This window comes from Balaenoptera acutorostrata, chromosome 9, assembly GCF_949987535.1.
Source record: "Balaenoptera acutorostrata chromosome 9, mBalAcu1.1, whole genome shotgun sequence".
Lineage (NCBI taxonomy): Eukaryota > Metazoa > Chordata > Mammalia > Artiodactyla > Balaenopteridae > Balaenoptera > Balaenoptera acutorostrata.
The window spans coordinates 12,540,316-12,563,470 of NC_080072.1; the positions used below are offsets into that span (position 1 = coordinate 12,540,316).

At 45.2% G+C, this 23,155-nt stretch overlaps 1 protein-coding gene across 2 annotated transcripts; it reads right to left on the reverse strand.

The window, feature by feature from the left end:
* Window positions 1-27: 27 nt before the first annotated feature.
* ZDHHC5 (zinc finger DHHC-type palmitoyltransferase 5) lies at window positions 28-23,125 on the reverse strand. Of its 2 annotated transcripts, none has more exons than XM_007196463.3 (12): window positions 22,816-23,125; window positions 18,576-19,772; window positions 10,459-10,580; window positions 6,757-6,914; window positions 5,827-5,999; window positions 5,569-5,671; window positions 4,874-4,965; window positions 4,309-4,441; window positions 3,721-3,844; window positions 3,180-3,292; window positions 1,837-2,696; window positions 28-1,405 (listed from the first exon to the last, which is right to left on the reverse strand). In XM_007196463.3, exons 2-12 carry the CDS (start codon window positions 18,677-18,679, stop codon window positions 1,240-1,242), a joined length of 2,148 nt encoding a protein of 715 aa, XP_007196525.1. In that variant the 5' UTR covers window positions 18,680-19,772; window positions 22,816-23,125; the 3' UTR covers window positions 28-1,239. The 2 variants fall into 2 exon arrangements, with proteins under 2 accessions (XP_007196525.1, XP_007196526.1); XM_007196464.3 differs by lacking the exon at window positions 22,816-23,125 and adding an exon at window positions 22,595-22,752.
* Between the last annotated feature and the right edge of the window lie 30 nt (window positions 23,126-23,155).

Consider the following 23,155-nt stretch of genomic DNA (forward strand, 5'->3'; position numbering starts at 1 on the left):
CACACAAAATAACGCAAGTCAGGGGGAGCTGGTTAGATCAGGATTTCTTTTTATTCCTTGTTGGTTTAAAATGGCTAATCAGAATAAAAAATAAAAGGGCTTCTGTTTAGAGGCTGGGGTCTCCCCTATTTAAAGGTTAGAACCCAGGTATCCCCTCTACCCAGCGCCATACTGAGGCGGGCTGAGGGGTCATCCCCAGGGGACAACTGGAGGGGCCGAGGCCTGCCACTCCTTCTCTCTATCCCGTTTTTGGCATGTGATGAGAACTATTGCTTTTTGGATTCTTCTCTCCCGGCCTTGAATTTAAAAATAATGTCAACCGTGTGAGTTGGGGGAAGGCTTTGAGGGGCCAGTTGAAGAAGCCCACCATAATCCCTCTCCCCCAAGAAGGGGGGATTATCCAATATTGTTCCTGGAGCTCAGCCAAGCTCTTTTCCTGATCTCCCCACCACCACCACCAAAGTCATGGGGCTTTGACCCCTTCCCTGGGGAAACTAAGTGCCAGTGAGCCTAGAAAACTAACTCTCCTCTCCAGGTCCTTCCCTCCTCCGACCAAAACCCCACCCAGACGCACCTCTCCCTGGGTTTCTTTCCTGGTCACTTAGCACCAACAACAGGGGGTGCTATTTCCTTAGATGGTAAGTGGGACAAAGAGAGGGAACCACGGGGAAAAGGAAGACTTCAATTGATGTCTCCCCTCTTTTCCTGCTGGTCTGAGGAACAGGAAGAATAAAATCCCCCTCCTTATACATATCCCTCCCTCATTTTCCCATCCCAGGAGAGATATATAATTTCTTTGATATTTATTTTATATATATATATATATATATATATATATATATATATATATATATATATATATATGTACACACACACCTGGTAACGCAGAAGAGGAAAAAAATAGAATCCGTAACAATAATAAAAAAAATTATTTCTGGTTTAAAAATGATCTGGTTCCCTCCAGGGCGAGCAATTGCACAAATGTCCACTGAGTCTGGTCCAGGGGTTAAGGAAGGGAAAGGTCTTAAAAGGTGAAGGGGGTTGCTACCCCAGTCTCAGGGCCCCAACTCTCCAACTCCCCAACCCCACTGCATTTTATAAAATGTCCTCATCCTCTTGGAATCGGTTGTTTAAAAAATGTCCATGCAGGGGAGGGGAGCCCCTTGAGGAAAGGAAGGTGGCCACCTGGGGCCCTTTGGTGTAGGCGCAGAGGTGTGGGGGAGGGGAGCTGCCCAAGGCTCACACCGAAATCTCATAGGTGGTGCCACCCACCCCTGACACCTTCTTGACTCCTCCCCTTGTGGGGCTACTGAGAGGTGGCTGGCCCGGGCCAGGGGAGGCTGAGCCCATATTCTTGGGCTGCCCGTTGGTTTTGCTGTAGGCGGTCTTGAGCTGTACTTCATCTCTGGGAAGAAAAGAAGAGAGAGGTGTCAGAAGTGGGACACACAACACCGAAAAGGGAGGTAGTTTAAAAAGTTAAGAGAAAAAAATGTGCTTTCTACATATATACTTTCTTATACAAAGATTCCCTTTTATTTTACTGCCCTGCTTACAAGCAGCCTGATTCCCTCTCTCCTCTACTTATTCCTTTCACTCTCAGGCAAATAAATTACATTTTAGGAAGACAGAACTAAGAAAAAAGCATTAATCCTCAGTCTCTTAACAGGAATAGCCCATGAAGGCAGCTGGAGTAAAAGTGAAAATGAAGGGCTATCTTACAAGCAGGATAACCCTGGGTCCACTTGCACTAAAATGTACAAGTGAAGCCCTGATACCTTCTGCAGGGCAGTACGCTACTTTTAAGTCCATTGGGGGCCAGGATGGACTAATACTTACTTGGGTGTCAGTAATGGCTGCAAGGCCACTTCCTCTGTCTCAGAGACACCAGATGGGGCTTTTTGGCTGCTGTAAGACATAGATCGGCCCACGTAGGGGGCAGTTGGGCCTGGTTCAGGGGACCCTAGTCCCCGGCCCCTTAGCCCATCTGGCTTGCCAAAACGGGGCGCAGCTGGGCGTCCCAGTGGAGTCTTGCCCAAGGGTGATCTCTTCGAATCATCTGAGGAGGAACTAGTACGAGGGGCATGGCCTGAGCCTGGTGTTGACTGGATGCCTGAGTCCCCCAAGCCTGGTTCTTCCTCGCGGCCTGGGAGTGGGGGTGACTGGCGTAGCAGCTTCTCTCGTTCCTGGAGGGAGGCCACAATATGGCGCGACAGATTGTCGTACCGGACTGGTGAGGGCTCTCGGTGCGTTGGGCCGGTTGGCACCAAACGTGGGTGCCTCTCGGCTTCCCGTTGCTGGGCCAGCCGGGCTGACAGGAAGGGAGAGGTGTAGCCTAAAGGTGGGTCTGGCTCAGGCCCTGCCTGCACGGACTCAAAATCAGGGCTGTCTGAAGGAGTGAGCAGACTGTCGTAAGATAGGCTTCCATTACGTGTCTGGTTGGCCAAGCTCTTATAGGAGGTGGAGGTTGTGCCCTCTGAACGGATGGACTGCAGCTGGCCCAGCTCAAAGCCTGTGCCCTGGGCTGACTTGAGGCTGGAGGAGCGAGAGCCACTGGACAGTGGATCAAAGTGAAAGCTTTTGCCAAAAGTGGGAGAACGGAAGCTCTCTGGCTCCAGGCTCGGCTCTGAACGGTAGCTGGGATGACGGCTGCTCTCCGCAATTGAGGTTGGCTCCTTCAGGCTGTCCCCACGACTCAACTGAGGGAGCAAAGCAAAGCAGGTTCTTAGTGCTCCTCCTCTTGTCCCCTCTTGGGACACTAGGCCCCAGAGCCCAAGGAGGCAGTCAAAAACAGTATTTGTTATGTGCCAGCAATATGCTTAGAATTTTCACATGCATTATCCTGTTTAACCCCTAAAGTAAATCTGTAAGTAGGAACAAATAGTATCTCATTTTAAGATGCAGGAAATGGGGCTTAGAGAGGTTAAGGAACTTCTCTGTGATGGCACAACTGGGTTTTGAACTCAGATCTGACGCTGTAATCAATGCTTTTATCTATTATGTTACCGTGACCTCTCTTGGATGAAGGACAAACTGTCAGCGCTATTACTAAGCCAACAGTTAGTAAAATGCCTTTGGTTTTCTTCTCTTCCCTCTGCTTCTTCCTTCCCTTCTCCCAATCTTCTTTTTCCCAGAACAGCTGGCATACATGACAACCCTACTTCTTAGAGAGCACTCAGTACCTTGGCGCTGGAAGAATGAGGCATGGCGGCTGATGTACTGCTGCTACTGTAGCCCGGCCGGTACTTGTACATGGTAGGGGTGGGGGGGCTGTCCTTGCCCAAGAGGCTGCTCTCTGCAGGAAAAAAGGCCCAGGGGGCACCACTTTACAAGCTGTTCTCTTAACCTGGCTAGAGTTCGTTAAAGTACAGGGGGAGAACAAGGTAGGAAAAGATATACCAAGCAAAGGAACATAATGATTTTGCTGAAATCAAGACTACAGACTCGTACCAACCCAGAACACAGAGTGAGTGAATGTACTAAACAGATCCCAGAATGTTCTCTGGTCTGTCCGGACGCTAACAGTACACACAGACACACAGAGATGTCCAACTCACTGCCAATAGCTAACTGTCATCCCCTTTCCTCCGGCTGTCCAAAGAAGTGGTTCAAGTACCACTTGCTGGGTTTTCTCAGTCACAACATAAGCATTATCTCCCAGCCCTTGCCTGTGTCATCTCCACAGCTAACAAATAACATTCTCACTCCTGCTTCTGCCCTTACCCTCATTAGTAGCCAGGCTGAGGTGTGTCCGTAGCCCCGCGTAACGGCTCAGGTCCGGCTTAGGAGGGGGTGGAGGTTCAGCATCTGCAGACTGGCTTTCTGTTATCTCCAAGCTTCCTTTAGACTGGATAAATGAGGGAAAATCAGATTTGGAGAACTGAGCGTTAGGGCAACTCAAAGTATGAAACTGGTGTAAGAGGGGCACTGGGGAGTCATCACATACTTCTGAACTGGAATTGGAAGACAGGACACAGGTCAGTTTGGGGACGGTTTTGGAGAAAGAAAAGCTTTCAACAAGGGTTTCATTCTGTCACTTACTTATTTCCACCAAAAACTACTCGTTGAGTTCCTACCATCTATAAGCTGCTATGTTAAGTCCTATGAAGACATGCAAATGAATGGACTAAATTTCTACTGTCAATGAACTTACAATCTAATGGGAAAAAGAAGATATGTGTTTAAGTAACTTTAACACAAATCAGAAAGTGATAAATACTATAAGAGAGATGTAAACGAAGCAAGTTTCCATCTCTTTGCCATGGGTGAGATTCCCCAAGTTACCTAGCTTTACTTCCCTAAATTCCTCACCTTAGTTCTCCTCAGCTCTCCCTGGATGCCATTGTCCATGATCTTCACAGTTATCTGCCCATCTGACACTTCTGGCCGAAGGAAGGGTGGTCTGATTACAACTGTCTTCTCTTTCTTTGGTCTCCCCAAATACCTGAGTGTCAAGAGTGAGAGGGCTTTCATTCATTCATTCGTTCATTCGTTTGTTCCAAAATATCTAATGGTTGCCTACCTTGTGTAGAGCAGTTTTACAAATATAAGAAACAGTCCTACCAGGCCAGGGAAAAGATCAGCATTGAACTGATTTCTTTGATTCTATGAAGAACAAGAACAACAGCAAGACCAGGCCTATGGGCAGATACACCTAGCTCAAGGTACTCTGGAGTAAATCTCATCCTCAGTTCTCCAAAGAGAGTAACATAATATCTAAAGAATACAACTGAACTCACAGGGTCCATTAAAGTGCCTCTCCCTTGTAGGCACTTCCCATTCTAAGAGAACCCTCCCTAACAGGCAGCCAGAATAAACCCAAAGAAGACAAAAGTTTTAACCAAGGGTGAACACTAGAGCAAAGGGGTAGGTGTACCTGGGTGCTGGGGAACTGCAGAGTACACGGCTGACATTGTTACAGCAGCCATTAGTGAAGGGGTTCACACCTCCCCGGAATTTACCCGTAACCTAGAGGGAGGGAAAAAGGACCAGGTCAGTCAAAAAATGGGACCTTGACCTCCAAAAGCCAAAACACAAATCAATGACAAATTATTGTGCACCCACTATCTGGGAGATATAAAAATGAGTAAAATACAGTCCTACCATAAAGAAGCTTATACTTGTGACGACTAAGAATGGGAACTTCAGAGTCAGGGTCATCAGTTCAAATTCTGGGTCCACTTCATGGTAGCTATCTGACCCTAAACATCAGTTTCCTTATGTAAAATGGGGATAAATAGCTCTCTAAATATTGAAAACTAAGATAACATACGTAAGAATAAGCAAGTAAGGTTAGCTATTGTTATGGGCACAAAAATAATTGTTTTCCTTTAAGCAGGACTGTAAGCTTCTTGAGGGCTGGCCCAGGTCTTTCACTGTTTCTATTAGCTCAGAGCCTAAATCGACCAGTATACAGCAGACATTCTATAAATGTTTGTTAACTAAGAAGTGGCCCGTCCTCATGCTTACGTGAGGAACTTGGACACCTCATCATAAAAAGCAGACAGTAACTAGAGGGCCAAGAGACACATGCCCTGCTCTTCAGGGATCTCCCGTCACTTCTCCCCATACCTGTTCATTGGTTGTGCGTCCCCTAGCCACCAGCACCACGTGAAATCCCGTGAGGCCAGCTACTGGGATGAAGAATAAGCCAGCCACACACATCACTGCCATTCTGAAGCCAGACAATCAAGGAGAGCAGAGCAACGTGGTCTCGCCTTCCCCAGCCCATGCTGTAGCCGCCTTCCCTCTGACCCTCACTGCCACCAGACTCAACTTTCTCCATTCTTCCCCCTCCCAGTCCCGCGACCCACAGGCCTTGAAGGATACGTGACAGCCGTGCGGACCCCTGAGAGTTCCTCCATGTGGTAGAGGACATAAAGGAGGCCAAAGCCAAACACACCCATAATGTGGGCTGTCAGGGAAAGGAGGAAGAGGAAGAAATAACGGTAGTTCCGGCGACCAATACAGTTGTTCACCCAGGGGCAGTGATGATCAAATTCCTAGGAGCAAAATGAGACAGACTGAGCGGCATCCTTGGACCATGGCACTAGATCATTTCTGTCAAGCAGAACAAACAGCAGAACTTAAGTGTTTCTTTTAATAATCTGTCATCATGTTCACCATTTAGTTACAAAATTTAAAAACAGTTCATGCAGTTTATCTTGCTCTATCAATCTATAAGGAAGACGTTCCAGAGGCTGATCGAAGGCCAAGGCCACCTCTCAAAGTTTATCCTATGTGACCAAGGAACTCTGAGAGGTACAAATGTCAGAGGCTTTGCAGAAACATTAAGATTCATGAAAAAAGAGGCTTGGAAGAAAAATCTGGCAGGCAACTGCTTACAGTTAAGTAAAAATGCACTGAAAAAAGGGCTAAAAATAAAAGACAAGGAATGCAGAAGAAAGAAATATAATTGTAAAATTTGAATGCAACAGCATGATGAAGTGGAAGGAGTGGAGAACACTAAGCAGGTCAAATAACCGAAAAGATGAGCCAAGGGATGGAAGGCTGGAGCTATGACTAATGGTGCTGGGAAAGCCTATGCCTACCCACTTGGGCTCCCTCCTGTAACAGAGTATTTATGCTCTACCTCTCATGTGTACCTCGTTGCTAACACTTTGTGCCAGAGCTAGAACACAGCCCAGGTAGTCAGGGCTATATTTTCATCCATGGCCAAGAATCCACTGGATTCAATTCTTATTCTGTGGGTAGGAAGAAGGTAACTTAGGTTCAGCTCACCCCACCCAGAGTTCTTACCTCCACACAGTTGTCACAGACGCTGCAGTGGGAACATCGAGGAGGACGGTAGAAGCGGCAGGTGGCACACCATTTCATGCGCACCTGGATGCCCTTGATCTCCACTGTTTTGTAAAGGGGAGCTCTAAAGTCATCTTCCTTGTCTTCATCCTCTTCAGCTGTAGAGAATAAAAGTTAACGAAAAAATGACTATGCTAGAACTGTACTAGGCACTTAGGGATGCAGTGATATTTAAAATATGGCCTCTGCCTTCGAGGAATTCACAGTCTAATGGTGAGAGAGACTAGGAACTAGTAACTCTAATACGGTGAGATCAGCTCTATATACAACACTATGGAAACGCAGATGAGGAAGCAATTTATTCTACACTGGGAAATGAGGTTTAAGAATATGACTCAGAGGTGGCTCTGATATGGATATGCTGATATTCTTGGTTTACGTATTATATTTCAAAAGAAATAGACACTTTATATATCAAAGTACATCTATAATGAGTTTGCATAATAGTTCAGTATCTACAAGTACACGACTGAACTACAACAATCCGAAAGAGGAAGTAACGAACTAACATCAACCTTTTTTCCACACACAGACACCCTTGCCCAAAAGCTCTTCCCCTAGTTCCCTATATACATTACAGTACTGTTTCTTGGCTGCAGACATTCTCTTTACCTGAATGCCCTTTCAATTTTCAGCTATCAGAAACTCACCACCCCACTTCAAAACTTAAAGGACATCATTTGCCTTCTCATCTATATAGTGTGCAATTTTCATTTTTTATTATTAATCTAAAAAAGATACCCATGAGAAGGAAAAATTAAGTAAGTGATGGTATAGGAATTAAAAGTTTTCAAATGTACTGACTTAGGGAAATGCTAACAATGTAAGTGAAAAAGTACAAGGTAAAGAACTGTACAAACAAAAAGATCCCATTTTGAAAACAGAAATAAAAACAGACACACATATATATGCTACCGATTTATGGTATATATAAATAATATTGTATGTATAAATCGTCACAATATTGATTGGAAGGAAATATACCACAATATAACAGTAGTCATCTCTGGGCTGGGAAATTATAGGTGATATTTACCTTTTTTATACTTTCTATATAATGAATATTCACTACTTATTAAAATCTTTTTTTAAAAAAGTTTTTTAAAGGAAAAAAATTCAAATGCTACTTATATTGAAATATCTGATTCTTCCACACTATCATGTATCAGAAGTCAGCTCTTTCTCTTCTTAAAGTACTACAGTTCTTTGATTACTCTTTAAAGTTACCACAGTGTATTTATGTAAACATCTTCTCTATCTTCCCTTCAAGACCGAGCTATTTGACCATCATAATAATCATCCCAAATGACCACATCATAATAATCAATAAATATTTGATAAATGAACATTAAACGCTCATTAAAATAGCATCTTCCTTGGCTTTAGGGACTCAGAGAGCCTTTTGTTAATCTAAGCTTTGAAACAAAAGTCACCACGCACAGTGACACAGGCTTTGTGAGCACGATGAATTTCAGAAAAACCTCTTCTCACTGAAGTTGCTATCCCAATCCCACCTGCCTCACTCTTACAAGGTAACTTCACATTTGAGAGAAAAATGAGATGTCATCAGTAACAACCATCATCAATTCTCTATCTCTTATCCCAGTAATGCTGGTTGGTCCTCACTCTCACCTCCTATTCCAGAAACAGCCTACTTCTGTAAGCATAACCCTTCCAGCACGCAGAGGAAAGCATCTCCTTCCAGATGGTCACTCTTCAATTACTCTTTCATCACCTTCTGCTTGTCTCTTTTCTGGTTCCACCTCTTCATGCTATCAACATGCTAAAGTCTTCTGTATCATTAAACAAACAAACAAAACTCCTCCCTCTGCCCTAAGATATTCCATCTTCTTCCTTCTCTGCTTAACTTCCTGAAAGAATAATCTTAATACTCATTGACTCTGCTTCCTCATTTCCTATTCACTGCCTTCCAAACCGTTATAGTTTTGGTAATTTAACTGTCTCTCTCCCACATACATACATAAACATACTATTAAAACCATTCTTGTTGGGAATTCCCTGGCAGTCCACTGGTTAGGACTCAGTGCTTTCACTGCTGGGGCCTGGGTTCAATCCCTGGTTGGGGACTAAGATCCTGCAAGCCATGTGGCCAAAAAAAAACAACAATGAAAACAAAAACAACAACTAGTCTTGTGTGTGTGTTTTTTTGTTTTGTTTTTTTGGCCGCACCACGCAGCACGTGGGATCTTATTAGTTCTCAACCAGGGATGAACCCATGCCCCCTGCAGTGGAAGTGCAGAGTCTTAACCACTGGAACACCAGGGATGTCTCAAACTATTCTTGTTAAGACCACTAATTTCTTAGTCACTAAAACAATGGGCAACTTTGAGTTTCCATACTATTGGACCTAATTTCTGATATTGCCAACCATCAGCTACTTCATGAACTTTCCTTGGTTCCCACTTTGTCCGGTTTATCCTCCTACTAACTTTTCTTGCTCAATCCCTCTTCAGCGGCTCCTCCTTCTCCTCATTATTAAAATGTCAATACTGGTCAGGCTGACTTTCGTTCTTTCCTAATCTCATTCTACTTTCTCTAGAAAATCTTAACGCCTGTTGCTTCAAATACTACATGGCTGAGGACTCTGCCATGAGTCTGACTACTCAACTGCCCACGGGTAACTACCCGAATGATCCATTAAGTATCTCAAATTCAACGTGTCTAAGATGCTCTGTCTTCCCTCCAAACCCACTCAACAGTCCTATAACTTGGGTCTTGGTTTATAAAGAACCAGCATACAACCTATCTTTCAGGTGAGGAACCTTGGAACTACCCTAGACAATTCCTTCACCCTCTCACTCTCCCCTAGTAAGCAATTAGTAATGAAAAATTCTGCTGGGTCTACTAATGAAAAATCTGTAAATCCAGCTTTGAATTCAAGTTCTCATCTGGCCTGCATTATTGCAATAGCCTCCCAAAAGGTATCTGTACATTCTTATAAGAATTATTATTGTAAAAAGAAATGTGATCCTGTGATTCCCCCAATTAAAGACGTCTTGCTGTCCGAAGGAAGAATTATAATCTATCTAATTTAGCACATAAAGTCTTTTACACTTGGCTCTGGTTTATCTCTTGCCCCTTCTGGCCCCACCATGCATTCTAACTTCCACCCACTGAATTCTGCATTTCACAGCTACAATTCTGTATATGCTGCTTCCTCTTCCTAGAATGCCTTTCCCTTCCATCCTCTACTCGATAAAGTCCTTCCTACCTATCTTCAGCAGCATTTCCCCAATTTATCTGGGCAGATATAAGTGCCCCTTTTTCTAAGGTCTCAGAGAACCTTTTTCATGCTTCCATTACAGTTTGTTATCACACTGTCACTCTCTAATTCATCTTAGATGATAGTATCAAAACTAGCAACAATGCCCAACCCATGTGCTCGAAATAAATTTCTGCTGAATGAGTAACTGAAAATCAAAGAGTTGGGCCAAAGTGGATCAGATGCCTAGAAGTTATGACATATATTCCTAAGATCCTGACTTGCTTTTCATCATTAGACTATAAAAGTATCCCCAAACCCAAGACTCTTAAGGCCCCAGACCAAATGTATAAATGTCCAAAAATCATTCTTTTTCAAAGGCAGTAAGATATTTCCAAGAGAGAGGAGGGAGATCTTACCTCGAGGGAAAATCCCTGGGTCCATGAAGGTGGCCATGCTGAAGTTGGCCAGCACAAAGAGAAAAACAATCGCATTGTAGATGGGCACTGCAGGTGACACGTAGAGGCTTAGTCCTGGACAGCTGCACAGATAATAAAGAAAATGAGGGGCTGCCTCTAACACTTTGGACACCAACCATATAAAAAAATCTACAAAGATTCAGGGACTTCCCTGGTGGCGCAGTGGTTAAGACTCCATGCTCCCAATGCAGGGGGCCCGGGTTCAATCCCTGGTCAGGAAACTAGATCCCACATGCATGCCGCAACTGAGAGTTCGCATGCCACAACTAAGGAGCCGGCGAGCTGCAACTGAAGACCCAGTGCAACCAAATAAATAAATATTAAAAAAAAAAAAAAAGATTCAGTCCCCATACCTATATATAAATCTTGTGTGGTTCACCTTTGAAGTCTCAAATTATCTTTATCCTTCCCAACAAGTGGGTCTAGTTTCCCACAGAAATACTCATTTTAGGACTTCCCTGGTGGTCCAGTGGTTAAAAATCCGCCTGCCAATGCAGAGGACACACAGGTTCGATCCCTCGTTCAGGAAGATCCCATATGCCGTGGAGCAACTAAGCCCGTGCGCCACAACTACTGAAGCCCGCGTGCCTAGAGCCTGTACTCCGCAACTAGAGAAGCCACCGCAATGAGAAGCCCGTGCACCACAATGAAGAGTAACCCCGCTCGCCGCAACTAGAGGAAGCCCGCATGCAGCTACAAAGACCCAGCGCAGCCCAAAATAAATAAATAAATACTCATTTTTGATCAAGGTACAAGACTCATAACCCTTTGCACTAAAGTCTGTGTTCCTCAAATTCATTCTTACCTCGTGGATCTTTCCACATGTTTTGGACTCTGTCCTTACCTCCTTTTAACCAGGCACAAGAGCTAGGGACTAAGTATGTAACTGACACCAGCTGCATTCCCTTCTCTGAAACAGCCTGAGGCTTCTGGACCCCAGCCATGCCCCACTGACCTGCACATTCACCCAAAGCATGGGACACCACCTGCCTCTCTGGCTTCTCTTCCCTCCTCCCAGCTGGCTCTGAACTACTCTCAACTGCCTAAAGTCTCTCCAGATACATTATACATCAGATATTCCTGAGAATTTTATTCAACTAGAGGCTAGTTCTCAAGGTAAAGAAAAGGAAACCACTCACAGGTAAGGAAGGATACCAAGACACAGGACTAGACCCCAAGATGAATAAATGAAGCAGAAGAGTGGAGGAGGAAAAAAAAGGGAAGATATCAGACCAAAGCAGCCCCAAATCCTGCAGGAAGAAGAAACTGGCCACACATATCCAATATTCCACAGGGTTCAAATCAAGAGATATGCTTTAGGTAACTTTTCCTTGACAAAATAGTGACCTAGTCCAGGATTAAGCTCAGTTTCTGTCAGGATATATGTCTCAGGAATGCTGCAAGAGCTCTCCCTTTCTCTGAAGATGGTTCCTGGGAGCTGGAAGTGTCAAAAGAACATCTGATGTGCTGCTTGCTTGGTCAGTGGTATCAAACACCCTCTCTCCTGTCTCAGCTCAGGAAGAACTTCCCATAACAAGACAGTGGCTAAATACCCTAATCTGCTTTGTGGCTGAGAACTTAATCTCCAGAATTAGGCCAGCATCTGTCCTTGTTCCCTTTATCTAGACCAGCGGAAGGAAAGGAAGAGTTCCCTGAAGGAAAGGAAGAAGGGGCCAGGAGAACAAGACAGCAAATGACTCCGGAGAATTAATCCACAGCAGTCCTGGATTCTGTTGAGAGGTGATCTGTCTCCATCAAAATAAAAAGCACAGGGCTTCCCTGGTGGCGCAGTGCTTAAGAATCCACCTGCCAATTCAGGAGACACGCACAGGTTTGAGCCCTGGTCCGGGAAGATCCCACATGCCGCGGAGCAACTAAGCCCGTGCGCCACAACTACTGAGCCTGCGCTCTAGAGCCCACGCGCCCAGAGCCTGTGCTCCGTAGCGGGAGAGGCCACCGCAGTGAGAAGCCCGCGCACTGCAGCGAAGAGTAGCCCCCGCTCGCCGCAACTAGAAAAAGCCCACACGCAGCCACGAAGACACGGTGCAGCCAAAAATAAATAAATTTTAAAAAATAAAAAGCACAGCCCTGAATAGTGATTCAGGACAATTCAAAAGAACTGAGCTCCTCAATGAAAAATAAAGTAATGATAAAAGGTAAAACTGATTGTCACAAAGCATCTCACAAGTCTTTACCAGCACCATCTATTTATTCAAATTCCATTTAGCCATTCATTAAAAAAAAAAAATTTAAGTAAATACTTATGATGTGCCAGGCTTTTTAGATAGTAATTATCAATTAACTCTGCCTCTCTTCATGGGCCAGGACGTAACTGGGAGACAAAATAATGAAGCTAGAGCGCAGGGAGTGATTTCAAGGAAAAAACAGACCTTCAGTCACAGCTCTAGTTTTATTCTACCGAAGTCTCCTATGGAAGCCTCTTCCTCTGGGGGTTCTTTCATTCAAAAAAGATGTCCCCGTACCTTGGCAGGGTTTGGGGTGGAATACAAGCAAGAAGGCAAGAGCCTTTACACAGCCCCACCCAAAGCCTGACCTCCTAGGCTCCTTGCGAGGGAGGGAGAGAAACTGAAACCCAGTCATCCAGGTCAGAGCGCCTCCCTAGTACTTAGCTGTCACTTCAATTTCCACCCAGGGACGAGGAGAAAGGGTGACTCACTTGACTCCTACAGCCTGGGAAGATAATTAGAAGGGAAAAAGAAATGAAATCCTTAGAACACTGAGGTGTCCGTGATTTAAATGTCTCATTCCTAGAATTGGCTACGTGGCCTCTTGAGCTTCTGAAAAAATAAGGGTGCCGCCATCTCTGAGGGAAACTAAGGTGAATGAGAATGAGACATCAGCCCCCTTGCAGGCCCAGATGTCAATCTTTCTGACCCCATTCTTCCTCCAGTTTCTGCATTTCCAAACAAAGCAAATCACTCCATTTCTTGGACAACCTGCCAATGACCTGCCCCTGGATAATGAACTTTACCCCTACAACCTTCTTGATATCAACCCATCCCAGCTGAAGTGTGTAACTCTAGAATCAAGTTCCAGTATCTGTTGCCAAAATAAAGCCTACCCTCACAGTGGCAGTATCTGGAAATAATGCAAATAACTCAACTTCACAGGCAACAGCTGCTCCTAGATTCAAGTCAAAGACCACTGCTTCCAACCTGAGCACTCTGAGGGAACATCCCACCAAGGAGAGGCCTGTGAGATCAAAGCCTGCTCCCACCGTATCCCACGTTCTGCTTGGCTTCAGGAGAGGCTTGCCGTTGCTACAGTACTTTGCCAGATTCCTAAGTGACCACCCCAAGTGGCCCATCTGAATCTGTGGCCTTTGATGGACGGAGACGCGGGCGGAGCTGAGGAGCTGCTGGGGCTCGTCCTTAGCCTATGGGAATAATCACAGAGCTCCAAAGCAGAGGGCGTGGCTGTAGCCCAGAAGGCTGGCTGACTCACCGCCGAGACTCCCAAACCTACACCATCCCAGGGAGAACAGGTTCTTCTGCCCGTCCCTGTAGCACTCCTGTTTTCAAGGCCAAATAAAATTGGGAGAGTGGGTTTCAATACCCACACTCCTGCACATCTGTTTCCTAGCCCTCTCTAACTCTGCCCATTATAAAAAATGGATAAGTTCCTGGTAAGAAAAATAAAGTAGGAGTCAAGAAGCTTTGGATTTTAACCCTGTCTTGATCAATGCTTTGCTACTGTAGCCTTAGGTAATTCACAGGAAACTCTCCAAGCTTGTTAGGTCAGCTACCTAATACAGGTACGAGAATGGAGGAGACAATGTCTGAAATGAGCCTAGAATTCTTTTTAAACCAGCTGGTTTCATACTGAGCATTCATGGGATAGAAGAAACAAAAAAAACCACATTATTAACTATCTCCATCATCATCAATTATCATTCCAGCTCCACCTTCATCGCTAACTCCACTTCCTCTCCTCTGAACTACTAGATTCAAGAATATTTAACAACAGAGGCACTTCGCTCCTAAAGAACAGGTCTATGCATTCCTCCCATGCCTAGCACATACTTTGACTATGTGTATGAACATGTGTGACTAGTGTTCTTTGGTGATGAGGCAAGGCTAGAATGAATATCCCACTTCTTGGCCCTGGGGATCCTCAAGATTCCACAGGAAAACAATCTCTCCCCTTCTAGTGGATAAATTTCTCATAAAAGACTTGATTTGTCCTGTCTTACCAGACTTTCAAGCAGCTGAGTACAAGATATAGGACTTGGGCACTTATTCCTGGGTGAGAATACAACGTGGGAAAGAAAAGAACAAACACTGCTCAATTAATGCCCCAAATCATGAGGCTGCTCCCACTCAAAGCAGGTGCTAGCACCTCTGCAGTCATGAAAAAAAAGGGCCAGAAGGGAGAGTCACTGAGGTTGCCCAACTCTGTGGATGAAATGCTTGAGAGGGGATAGAGGCAGAAACTGTAAAGGAGAAAGCTCTTTCATGGATGGGACACTGGAAAGACCATCATGGATTTCTGGACAACCCTGACTAATCCTTCCCACAGAGGATCACTTGCAGCGGAGACTTCACCCCCATGTCCTCCCCATCAATTTTATTTTAAGATTTTTTTTTTTCAATGTGGACCATTTTTAAAGTCTTTATTGAATTTGTTACAATATTGCTTCTGTTTTATGTTTTAGTTTTTTGGTCGCGAGGCATGTGGGATCTTAGCTCCCCAACCAGGGATCGAACCCGCACCCCCTGCATTGGAAGGCAAAGTCTTAACCACTGGACCGCCAGGGAAGTCCCCACCTCATCAGTTTTAGAAACAGATATATGGGAAGCTAGCTGACTTAACTCACAGCTCAAGGAGACTTTAGGGGATACAATTCTGCGATTTATTTCAAATGGTATTGCCAGGAGCCCTAAGAAGGTCTCAGGGGTCCCCAGGAAGGCAAAGAGGAGATACCCAGTGTCTGGGCCTCTATGCACCAGCCTCACTTGAACCAGAGCAGCCCTACTCTGACATTTTAAATACTGGGGTTCCCCAGAAGATCTCATTTGGGGAAAAAAAAAAAGGTCATATTGCTTAAATCAACTGCTCTAGGTCAACTTCCTCATTACACACAGAAGAAAGAGGTCCACAAAGGTTAACAGACTTTACCAAAATCAGCTTGCCCCAAACTGCTTATTCCTCTCACCTGGCACTGCCCCCTGCCAATCACAAAAGGAGACTAAACTAAGCCAGATGAGGGTCCAGGCCCGTTATCTTAAATGCAGTGTCTATTACCTAATGGGGACCAGGAGAGTTACTTTAGCAGACACTCTCCTTCCCAAATAGTGAAAAGAGAAAAGAATTAACACAGGTTCCCCAATAACTCCTGCCTAGTTTTAGTACTGGACAAATCCTATAAATGAGAGGGACGGGGTCAGAGGGGGAGACCTCAACTGTTCTATTCGAGTTTCTCTGGGGCAGCAGAGGATCACCATTTTTTTGATGACGAAACCCAACTGATAATTTCTGCTCGTAGCCTTCCCTACTTGACAAAGAAACACGGAGGGTAAATTGTTTCTAATTAGTGGAAGCCCACATGCCTCCACTAATTATGTCTGCCAACTGAAAGGGCTCCTCCTCCTACTCCCAGCCCTATAGGTCCCAAAGTAATTCTCACCTGGGGTTTATACTGACGTAAGAACAGACAGCTGTAGCCTAGTGAAGAGAACAGGAGGATGACAAAGTAGCCACAGATTTAAGGCCCCAAATAGGAGCTGGTTCAAAAAGAGCCTTCCTCTTGTCTCTATTTGAAACCAGTCATTCTTTTTTAGGTGGTGTACGGTTTTAAACAGAGAACTGAACATCAAAAGGGACAGAACAGCTCTGGAGAACTGTGGTACCTCAGCCCAGGTGTATACTTGCAGAGGAACTGATACGGTCAGATGGCGAGGAAGAGATGAGAATTTCAGAGGTACCAAGAGCTAGGTAAGATAAACAGGGTATTTATGTCTCCCCAGAGTGGACAGGGGAAAGCCCAGGGAGGAAAAGACAGCCCAGAAACGTGTCCTGAGGAAACTGCCAGGGAGAACTCTAGCTAAGACTTAAGGCTCTTCTACCTTTGGGTTAGAGGCAGTAATTCCAAGTAAGAGTCAATACTGTCCTCCAAAATTCTTTGTCCTAGGGCTGACAGACCATGGAATAAGGAGGGCCCCATACTCTTCTAGCATCAGGCAATGGGGAAGTAGGTTAAATAGCTTCAACTGTCAGTTGAGAAAATGTCTATGTCAGGACAACTCTTTGTGGCAAAACTGGTATAACCAGCCAAACACTTCAGTGGTTCCAGATTAGCAAATTAAGAACAAGGTTTCTGCTTGTCCAAACTCAAGAACAGATGGGTTGAAAGAAAAACCACTTAGCCAGTTCCCCAAATTTCCTAACTTCCCGAAGGCTTTGCCTCTTAAAGGAAAACAGACCCTCCCCAATTAAGCAGGTCTAAGGGTGTCAAATTGGTGTTGTACTTATCCCTCCTGACACAGCACCACAACAGCTACAAAGATACTAAGATCCCATGTAAATGTCCCTTGGTTAAAATGCTGATTCCACTTAGTGGTCATAAGAGCAGAAACCAAAACAAATCTGACACTGAAGACTCACTCCTCCTTAAGGGTAGGAGTGGAATCCTTGAGGGTTTCAACAGGTATGCTCAGGCTGAAGAGCTGGGGGCCAAAGGATCTATGACTTCTACTCTTTAGAGGAAGAGGTGGGAAGCAGGATGATGCCCATACCTTAGATAATAGATTCATTCTTGCCTTGTTTAAAAACTAAATAGGAAAACATCATATTTACTTTACTTTTGCGTCATTACTCTTTTGGCCAAACGACCCATAGTTTTTAGAACTCCTTCTGGCATCAGAAGCTCTGTTTGGGTGGAGGTGGCGGGTGCCCCTTCCCTCCTATCTCAGAGTTAATTTCTGCCTGTACCACAGCAACTCCTGCTCATTCATCCTTCAGTGACTCCAAACTGCTTCTATTCCCTACCACGTCAATTCATTCTCTTCCTCTTGCCGGCAACCTCACACTGGCTCTAAACAGTACCCACCATTAGGTCTGAGCCTGAATCACAGCAAAGTGAACTCCCCAGAAAATCTAGCCTGCTCTGATTGTTCCAAGAGCTACAACTGGAACACTAACTCAATGACTCAACAGTTTAAGGCTCAGAAGCCTGGTACTTGTTAATTTATAAACAGGTAACGGCAAAGACGCTTGCCAGATAGTCGACAGCTGAAATACCAGGGAAAAGGAAAAAGATGTAAATCACTCACGTCTCCTCCAGTAACAAGCAGATGAACAAAGGCTGAATATCCTAAGTGGGAAATCTTTCGACACCAACTGTTTTTCCTAATAGGACCAGGCAATGGGAGAAATGACTGTCATTCCCTTCAGCAGGAACTAACGTAAAGGAAGCCTTCTAGAACTCTCTTCCTAAATAAAACTTGCCCTTTCCCAGTGGCCTTCACTTCTCCAGCCTTCGGCTCTTAAGAATACAGAGAAAACCATCTGAGTAACACTAAGAGCCAAAACCATCTCATTGGTATACCTTGGAAATCAATTCTGAAATTCTCTAGTACTCCCAGTTCCCACAGTCTCAAATCTAAGCTTCAGATATCCTGGGGAAAAGCCACTACTTTTTGAAAAACCTTTCATCTAGTCCACTTCTCTCACAGAACTGACTGCTTAGGCTGCTTCAAGACTCTCTGGTGATTCCCTCCCATTTCCTTCCTAGTGCAGAATCATCTAACGATGAAACTGGGTAGGAAAATATGAAGACATCTGTGATTTCAAAGGAAGGGAGGCAGGGGAAAGTAGAGGAGTCAGCAGAGTAAAATTCCTAACAAGGTCGAGAGGGTAGGCCTGTTCTTACGCTTCTTGCCCCATCTCTGGGATCCGGATTTACCTGTATCAGACCTCAAACTCTCCCAGTCCCTTGCCTTTGCAAGTAAGTAGCCAAACTCAAGAGGAAAAATACCCCCTCGCCTCCCATGGAGCTCCCCCACCCCCGCCCATAGCACCACTGGGAGAAAACTCACGTAAAGGCAAAGAAGAGGGTCGTAGCTCCCACTAAGAAGACGGCGGCTGCCGAGACTGGGACATACTTGCTGGGCCTGAATCTCTTCCCAGACTCCGCGGGCATGTTGGAGCTCTGATGGAAGATCTGCCCTGCCGCATAGCCCAGGCCCACACAGCGGCAGAACAGACAAGAAAACGGGATGAGGGAGACAACGGCCAAAAGAGTACAGAAGGAAACCAGGGAAGCAGACAATTTAGAATTATCACCCTTCCCCCTCCCAAATAAAACCAAAGGTCAAAAGATCTCAAATAAAGGAAAGCACATGGGAGGGGGAAAGGTGATTCCAAATGATGAATAACCACCTCCCCAGAACAAGGCAGAAGGAGAGATTAAGAACCACAACTTGTACAGTTTAAAAACTGGAGACAAACAGTAAGCTGTACACATGAAAATGGCTGCAGGTAGAGAACATGGGCAGTCAGACAGATCAAGGAACAGCTCATGGAGGGAGGAGAGTCTTCAAAAGGAAAGAAGGGGAGGTTATGAGGGTAGGACGGAACACTCCAAGCAAGGAAAAATTCTTCGGAGGAGATACTACAGAACCTCCACAACTACCACACTTCCACAAAATGTGAGCGGCACCTAAAGGAGGTGTTTCTATTTCAATCCAAGAAGGAAACTGGTGCCCCTTCCAGCTTTAAGGAGAAGCCGTTTTTACTGCAGTCTTTGTCCCTTTCAGGCAGTTTTCTCAATGCCACCACTCCCACACCTTGACTTCAGGGCTTGTAGTCTGGCAATGGTGGTTTAATTTTATTTACTTTCTCTTGATGGTTAAAGCTGGGCAGCAGCTGTTACAAGGTTGAGTTGTAAATCCTTTTCTTTGAAGCAGGAGGGAAAACAGAGAGAGAGAGAGAGAGCACACGCAAGCTTGCCTGTCTTCAGTCTCTTGTTATTCCCAAACCCTTTAAGGGCTCCTTTTCCTATGGAGTTCATGCAAAACTAAAGGGAAACATAAAATCCCTGAAGCCATGTTCTTCCCAATAAGCAAAATAAGATGAAGAAATCAATTCCACTCGATGATACTTTTAAAAGCCACTGCGGATGAAAGCAAAGTTCCAAAGAGGTCCCTGTTTCCAGGTCAGTCAATGTCTCTGCTCTTTCTTCTTCAATCTTGGGCTTTCTGGATGCAGAGTTCAGGTGTGTTACAGTGCCTCACCTGGAGAAAAACAAATATCTTTATCAGAGAAATTTTTTCATGGCATTTCTTAAGACCAGCAAGGCTAAAACCCCACAAGCTACTCTGTTAAAAAGTGCCTTTTGAAAGAAAGATGGTTTTCTACTTCACTATGTGTATGTGGGAAAGGACTGTGAATTGGGAGGACAGTGGGTTCAGAATTCTTCACTCTTCTAAGTCCTCTTCATATTGAAAAGAGAAAAACATGGCTTCAGCTGGCCTAAGGTCATCAAAGAACTAGCTCTTGACACAGATGGGGCCCATCTCACCTGACACATATAGGCAGTAACAAATACCAAGAATATCAAAATCTAAAAACAAACAAAGGCACAGCAGTGAAGGGCAGTCCTAGAAAAGAGACTTGTCTTTGAACAAAGAGAATATTTATTGCTACAATGAAAAAAGAAAAAAGTAGGACAAAATTAGGACAGTCTCATTTCCTTTCTGTGTATGTCTCTCTCACTCTTACCCTTCTATACTTTTTAGTTATAACCTTAAAGAGGCAAAAGCTGAATTTTTGGTCTTCTGAAATAACTGATGAAAGGACCTGGATGAGAAATGTCCCTGCACTGAAAGGTGAGATGCCCTCTATGAGAAACTGAGTCAACAAGGGGAGGGCTGGTCTTTTTCTTCCCAATTCAACAGTTCTCTATTCCTACATTGGCCTATTAGGAAGTCAACTGAGCCCCACCTTCCCTGATATGATTAAAAATAACAATTATTTCTGTTGATGGTAGTAGCAAAATAACATTAGCACTTTGGATTTTATAGGATGCTTTTCATCCAGTGATCGCAAAGCATTTAACTCATTATCTGGTGACACAGTTCCTTATCCTACTCGGTAAAATTGAAGGCTAGAGAACGCCTGAGGCCATTCCACTGAATGACTTGAGCAGTCAGGTTCAGAACCCAAGAGTTCACAGGCCCCTTTGCCGACACAAACCCTTTCTACCTCTTTCTCATCCACTACACTACCTGCTCAGTGATGACAGCTTGGAATCTGCAGACCAAAAATTTTACTTAAGGTGTTTTTCCACCTAAGAGGAGTAATAGCTTCCTTAATTCCAAAGGCTGAAATTAAAATACCAGAAGTTTTGACTACTGAAATATGAATGTACCCTGGAATTTAGCACTTCCTCTCTTTTCTGTGGCATGAAAGGCTAAGGTGCCTTCCTTCAAGAGTCATTCATTCTCTCTCTCTCAAAAAAAAAAGAGTTTTAGAGAGCCAAACAGCATTATTAGAATAGATTGATTCCTACAGGAATCAAAGCCCAACTTTCTGAATTTAGGCTTAAGTAACTTTGTTAACAATGCGAAGCAAATTCTTGCTTTACAGACAACACTATCAAAGTAAACTTGCCCCTCAAAACCCCAAAGATTAGAGAAGATGGAAAATTGCACTGCTTATATTTTATCTAGGGTAGGATATCATTTAAACACCATATATGATTTCAGATTATATTTTCTGACAGGAGAAAAGTCACATGGGCTAATACTGCCAAAGTAATTCAGAGTCATAAAAGGCCACGGCATCTAGGGAGTACAATACTGGGAAACAAAAGATATCAGTGTCTCAGATGTTTAGGGGATATGCATTAGAAGTGACAAGACAAAACCTAAGAATGTGTTGGGTATAATAAAGATGCACCAAGGCTTAGCAGAAGGATGTACTGTGGGTAGTAGGGATGAGACTGCAGGGTGAGTGGGGTTCATCAGAGCCAGCAGTTGGGATCTATAGCAGTAGGAGAAAGGTGTACAAGAATGTGTACGACACATTTCAGGCTTAATCTATGGAACAGGAATATGTATATATAAAACAAACTACAGAATATGTGGTTTCAAGCTTTAACAAAGGTTCAATACAAGTACCTCCTTAAAGGGATAAATGGACATGGCAGCATGACTGAGAGCAAAAGTATTGTTTGTTGAAATAAAGTGATATAATAGTATAATACAGTAAATCTGAACACAGTTATCAACGTTTCATGGAATAATCTACATGTCAAGATACTGGCTGAAGAGTCAAACAGAAGCTTAATATGGGTATTATCATCTTATACCAAGGTACCAAAGTACATGGCAATATAAATCTTGTAAGTATTTAAAGAACGGGTGATAATGAATACTCTGAAGAGATTTAATATAGTACAAAGGGATACTGGAATAAAAGGATAAAGATGCGAATATAAGGTCAACCTAGACAAGATGGCATTAACCAGTAAATGAAAAATCCAAGGCAGAAAAATGGTCTAGAGTATAACGTATAAGTGATCCTACACCTTTCATAACGTTGTCACTTTCTTACTTCTCATTTCAATGTTTTCATGCGGCCAAGTGGGTAAAACACTTTCTGCCCTGTCCCATAACAGATTCCTATAGGTAAAGAAATGGCAAATATATTCGAGTTCCCACTTGTAAAAAGTACGAAGTACTAAAAGCGTGGAGCTCCCGGCTGGTGGGGGTAGGGGAGAAAGAGGACGGATGCGAAAGAACAGGTAACAGCATGAGGCTTGAGCCAAAATAAGTATCAGAAGAATGGGGCGAGGGGACCTGAAACGCAGGGAGGGAACAGCACCCAGTCCCCAGCCCGGAGCCGGGGCACTGAGAAACACCGTATGGGGCAGGGCTGGCCGAGACAGAGAAGACGGAATCCGCGGCAGCAGGGCCCACTGGGGCTGCGGGAGCAGGCTGCGGGAGGCGGCAGAGCCTCGGGGTGCAGGGCCGGGGGCGGAAGGGGCGGCGGCTGGGCGCCGGGAGCGGAGGGACCGGGGTCCCGAGCTAGGATCCGGCGGCCCGACACTAACCTGTTCTGAGCCCCGGCAGCCGTGGATCCCCGGCCTCTACTCGTCGTCCGTTTCCGGGGCCGAAGGGTCCCGCCGCAGTTGGATGACCCGGCCCGGGGGAGGAATGGGGCCTCAAGCCACCTCCCCTTCCTTGGTCCCCCTTCCCTAGAGGTCACTCTCCCCTCCCACCTTCCTGGCCCGGCACTTCCGGTTCCGCAAGGACCCGTGTCCCCGGCACTCACCCCCGGTGCGGTTCCCGTTACCGCTGCCGTCGTAGTCGCCGCCACCTCTCAGCAGCGCCGTCCGGCCTCTGAGAGGCAGCGCGCGGCCCCCGCACGCTCCACGCCCGCCCCGCTCCGCGCGCTCCCGCCCGGCGACGCTCGTCTTCGAGCCGGCGCGCGGCCGTTGCCCTCAGTGCCGGGTGTCGAGCCCTCCCAGCGTTCTCATTGGCTCCCTGTCCCGGGCGCGCGCGACATCTCGCGCGGGGCACGTTTCTCTCATTCATGCGGCTCGCGCCGCCGCGCCCGCCCCCGCTCACTCTCCCATTCACCCATAGCCCCCACCCCAACGCCGCTCTAGGGC

Bases quoted from the DNA above. Each gene is read 5' to 3' on its own strand.
- ZDHHC5 (XM_007196463.3), bottom strand. From the start codon at position 18,679: ATGCCCGCGGAGTCTGGGAAGAGATTCAGGCCCAGCAAGTATGTCCCA. The intron at 6,000-6,756 runs GTAAGAACTCTG...TTTTGCTCCTAG, and splicing joins TCTGTGACAACTGTGTGGAG to GAATTTGATCATCACTGCCC. The intron at 2,697-3,179 runs GTACTGAGTGCT...TTGCTCCCTCAG, and splicing joins CTCATTCTTCCAGCGCCAAG to TTGAGTCGTGGGGACAGCCT.